Source organism: Limulus polyphemus, unplaced genomic scaffold, assembly GCF_000517525.1.
Source record: "Limulus polyphemus unplaced genomic scaffold, Limulus_polyphemus-2.1.2 Scaffold1976, whole genome shotgun sequence".
Taxonomy (NCBI): domain Eukaryota; kingdom Metazoa; phylum Arthropoda; class Merostomata; order Xiphosura; family Limulidae; genus Limulus; species Limulus polyphemus.
Genome location: NW_013667586.1, coordinates 220,047 through 224,903, shown reverse-complemented (window position 1 = coordinate 224,903; position 4,857 = coordinate 220,047). Strand labels below are relative to the sequence as shown.

General features: G+C 33.5%; 1 protein-coding gene across 2 annotated transcripts in view; it reads left to right on the top strand.

Moving 5' to 3' along the window:
* The first annotated feature begins 720 nt into the window (after positions 1-720).
* LOC106465541 (girdin-like) overlaps positions 721-4,857 on the top strand; it is a 30,918-nt gene continuing 26,781 nt past the window's right edge. For both annotated transcript variants that reach the window (XM_022393458.1, XM_022393457.1), the window contains exons 1-2: positions 721-908; positions 1,597-1,906. In XM_022393458.1, coding sequence (XP_022249166.1) covers positions 737-908; positions 1,597-1,906 — 482 coding nt within the window. In that variant the 5' untranslated portion in view covers positions 721-736. The remainder of the gene's footprint in view (positions 909-1,596; positions 1,907-4,857) is intronic.

The window sequence follows — 4,857 nt, the reverse complement described above, 5'->3', positions numbered from 1 at the left end:
CAAAGAACGCTACAATTATGGTTTCCATCTGTCTTTCATCATTCTTTGAAATTTATTAGTTTAGTTTATTTACAAGCATACTTTTTTGTTGTTTCATCCGAATATGCTTCAAATTACTGTTGTTGTTTTTCTGATTATACATATCGTCATTTTGAAAGCATTCTGTAGAATATATATTCAACGTTTCACTAACTTCATAACTAACTCTTATAAGCGACTTTTCCATCTTTACCATTCAAACACGTTGAGCAACAGCATCGCAAGGCGAATTTTTATATTGCGAAAGATGAAAACTGTACAGTTGTTCTACTTTTAAAGCAATGCAGTTTGTGAGAAAACTGTATAAACATAAATATTTAAGTGAATTTGTTTGTTTGTTGTTAAGAGCAACTCTATATGTTCCACGCTGATTTTTCCAAGCCCGTTCCATTGGCTGTGGTTTCGCTAAATAGAATGGTTTCGCGGGTATCGAAAGCCGATTGTAAGCCATGATACTAAGCCACTGGGGAGAGGAGCTTTTCAGTAAATATGTTATATTTTCATTGATGTAATTTATGCATTTATTAATATTAATTGAAGTTGTTACATTTAACTAAGTATTGCTACTATTTCAAATGATATCAACTTTATTATAAGTTTTTTAATATAGATAATGTTTATAAAATCGTACTCCCGTTTGATATATGCTGCAGCTTATTGGCTTTGTTTTCTCTTAGATTGTCCACCTTGTTTTAAAATGGTACAACATGTGGTCAGTGACCTCCAGTCCAGTTTGGTTGAAATGATCAAATTGATCAATAACACCCAGGAAAACAGGCAGAACGTTGTCGATCTCAGTTTTGACAAAATACTTTCAGACATTAGTCACGATATTATCGACTTGCTAGATAAAGCACAAAATTTAACAGGTTTGTGGAAATCTTAGAATAAACTTTCAAATACATAATACACAAACCATATCACCTGTTTAACGTTCCATTGCTGTCTTGTTAGTTTTCACATAAATTACGAAAACTGGTTGCGGAAAATTACTTGAATTCGTATCTACTTTTTCAATACCTTTTGTAGACTACTGTTTTTAAACAATTACATTTATTGGTCATTTCATTAAATTATATATTTATTTAATGAGACTTCAATTAAATATAAACAAGGAAAACAGTATTAAAAGAATAATCAAAGTGTTTAAAGTAAATACTTATAATAAGTATTGATGTAATTAATTTTTCATTTAAAAATAACAATAATTACAAAGAATACATGTAGATATTATTAAAAACTAACATTTCAAAACAAATTATTATAAATTTACCTACAAAGTTACACTTACCCAAATAATTCAATGAATTAATACAAAAAAAAAATTCAGAATGAGCTGAATCATTGTTATCTTTTAAATTTTCACCAAGATTGAGTTATGTAGTTTATTTCATAAGTCTAACTTTTGTTTTCACCATTTTCATAGACTTTTAATTTATAAATATTAGTAATAGCCCAAATTTTTGTTACATTTACAGAATATGACTGAAGTTCGTTTAGTAGTTAAATTACTCCTAATGTTAAAAAGGGTATTTCTTTCATCACCTGTGTTTACAGATCAAAAGTTCATAATCTTGAAGCAACTGAGAGACCTAAAAGCCAAGCTTTTGAACAGCACGAAACTCTCTAGGCAGATCAAGCTCAAAGTGCAGAAAACTAAGAGTATCAGTGACTTGGGGAAAGAGAGAATCTCCACGCTGATGGAACATATCGAAAGTGTTTCAAAAATTGTGTTGAACATGAAAAGCTACTTAACCAATATCACCCTCGAGTTTCTGAAAAATTCAAGTAACGTAACAAAGAAATTTGAACAGCAGTCTGATCGTATGAAGGAAATAGCAAAGGAAGCTGGACGTCTTGCTGACTGGTAAGTATTTCCCTACTGGATATATAGTTTCAAGCAATAAATATCCCCGAATAACTTGTTATTTCCCTGGAAAGTTTTCATTCAACAAAAATGGAGAATAAAGCGTACCAGGCTGTACACTTGGTTTAGATTTGACTAAAATATTATGCACTACAACCTTGAACTCAGTTTTCACTGGTAATAGGTATAGCAGAATAAGTTATACAGCTCTGCATGTTCCACGATTTATATCACTTTTAAACCTGAGGAAATCATCTAAGTTTGTTTTGTTTGTTTTTTGAATTTCGCGCAAAGCTACACGAGGGCTAATCTGCGCTAGCCGTCCCTAATTTAGCAGTGTAAGACTAGAGGGAAGGCAGCTAGTCATCACCGCCCACCGCCAACTCTTGGGCTACTCTTTTACCAACGAATAGTGGGATTGACCGTCACATTATAACGTGACGTGGATTCGAACCCGCAGATTGCGAGTCGAGCTCCCTAACCACCTGGCCATGCCGGGCCTGAAATCATCTAAGAAACATAACACATATCACGGACAACGTTTAATTGACGAACATCTAAAGAAGAAAAAAATTTTTATTTACGGTATAAACTTGATGATATATATATATATGTTTAAAAATTGGTATGCAATTAGTTATATTCAATTATTACTGATGAAACAATAGTTTCAACAAAGCATTTTCGTCATATCTAAACAAAGTGCTCAGGTTTGATTATAGCTTCTTCCTCGACAGTCATTGTTAAAATGTTACTTTGCTGAAAAACATACGTATGAATTAAAGATATCAAAATTCTAATTCCATCACTTTTCTCGTGTATTGTGTTACCCTACACTTTGTTTCTGTCCATCTCGAGTACTGTTGGAAAATAAACAATGTTGTGGTGTGTACACCTTTTAAAAGACGTACACTTCGTAACAATTGTTGTTGTAACAAATGACTTATATAAACAATGTTCCGACCACTACTGTGTTTGTTGAATCCCAGCTGGCCTGAAAAGCTCTAAATTGAGTAAAACTCGTCGTTGGCAATAGCCATGACGAATGTAGTGTGGTTGGAATACTACTTCTAAACACTCTTCTAATTATTGAAAACCCCTAAGGGACTAGATTAAAAATGTAGTGTTTAGCGTTCTAAGTTAGTAAACTTACCGCTGTCTCGCCAGGGGATAATTGATAATGAAGTATTGCCGAGTGAACGTACATCTGGAGTGCAAAAAATGAGAAAAGAAAAAGCTCATAAACAATACTACCTGCTCATCAACTTTTTCGGACTCCCAAAATGGAGACACGCAATTAAAGTTCTTCAGATTCAAATTTAATGATGAAACTTGAAGCTACCATTGAAGAGCAGAGAAAGATGACAAATGAAAAAAAAAATCCTTTGAATAACTAACTAGCATTACGCCTTGTTTTTTACTCTTTAAATGTTTAATTTCCTATATTTCTATCTAGACTTAACTCATATGTCTCTAAAATAGATAATTTCACTATATCATACCTTAAGTCGTCTGCGCTCCCAATCTTTTGGTACACTGATAAAGCCTTTCCAGGTAATGCAAGAGTGTTGTTATCACCACATCCTCTGGCCATTTTTTTAAAAAGCACAGAAAAATATATCTGAATTACTTCCCAAAATTTAGACAGCTGCAACTGGGTGCTTTTCTCATGCATGCCAACTTTATCATGAAAATCACCTTCTACTCATCAACTCGAATTCTCTCTGTTTATGCCCATCTTCTAACTGTAGCTTTAAACTGTTTTCTCAATTCTTATTTACAATAGTTTGTACAATAGGAGAGAAATTACAAACCCCACCAAAATGTTTTGTATGTGACCAAGTTGGGCATATAGTTAAATTCTGTTGGCAGAATAGAAAAACTGTGGAAAGAAAGGAGAGGGTAATGTGTTCTATCGAAAACAGAGAGAAAATTTGAAATATATATATTTAGAAAAAGTGATGATAAGTGGGCCATAAATGTGTTAAAGGATACTGATAGTTAGAAAACTCTATTGAGAAAAGAGTTAGTAAAATATAATAAACTCACAGGTGGTATATTAGATTTAACTGGGTTTAGCACCACAGCAGGAGGAGCTCGACATACTCTACCACTAGATAAAGTCACATGGAAATGTCGACGGTGAAATAGTTGTACAGTTTGCAGATGGTAATCCACATCAAGGTTTGCTTGCAAACGAGACAGATGTGGTTTCGACCTTCTTAGGCAATCTTCAGGTTAACAAAGACAGTTTGAAACTGACCGTTACTGGGCACTATATCTTAGAGACGAGAATGTGAACAGGTACAAGATTGTAGGGGGTGTAGCAGTTAGATGTTAGGTGATTAATATAGGTATAAAGGTATTCCTTTATGTTGGTTCAATTTTGGTTTGAGTTCTTGTATAAGTAGGGCTTCTTTGATTTTTCGTTTGTTTGTCTTTGTTTCTCTACTTAATATGTTGGTGTTTTCTATGGTTATGATGTGTTTATTTGTTTTGCAGTGTTCAAAAACGTAGGAAGGTGTTTCACTGTGTTCATTGAATCTGGTTTGCATTTTTCGGCCTGTTTGTCCGACATAGAAGTAGTGGAGTTTAGTTTTACAGTGTAGTTTTTACATAGTATGTATTTTAGTTTTGTGCATGATCCTTTTTAAGGACTCTTTTAACTTTATATATATTCTGGATCAACTAAATTATAAAGCCTTAATGGCCAGTTTTGATGTAATCTCCCTTTTCACTGAAGTCCCAACTACTGAAGCCTGCAAGATAGCTTTAGAACTTTGTATACAAGACCCCAACCCATTAATACACATCCACAGCAACCAACTAGCAACTCTTCTGGAATTCACTACCACCAAAACAACTTCATGTTCAACAACCAAAGTCACATACAAATAAATGGCTTAAGTATGGGCACTCCTGTGTCACCTATTCTAGCCAACATTTTCATG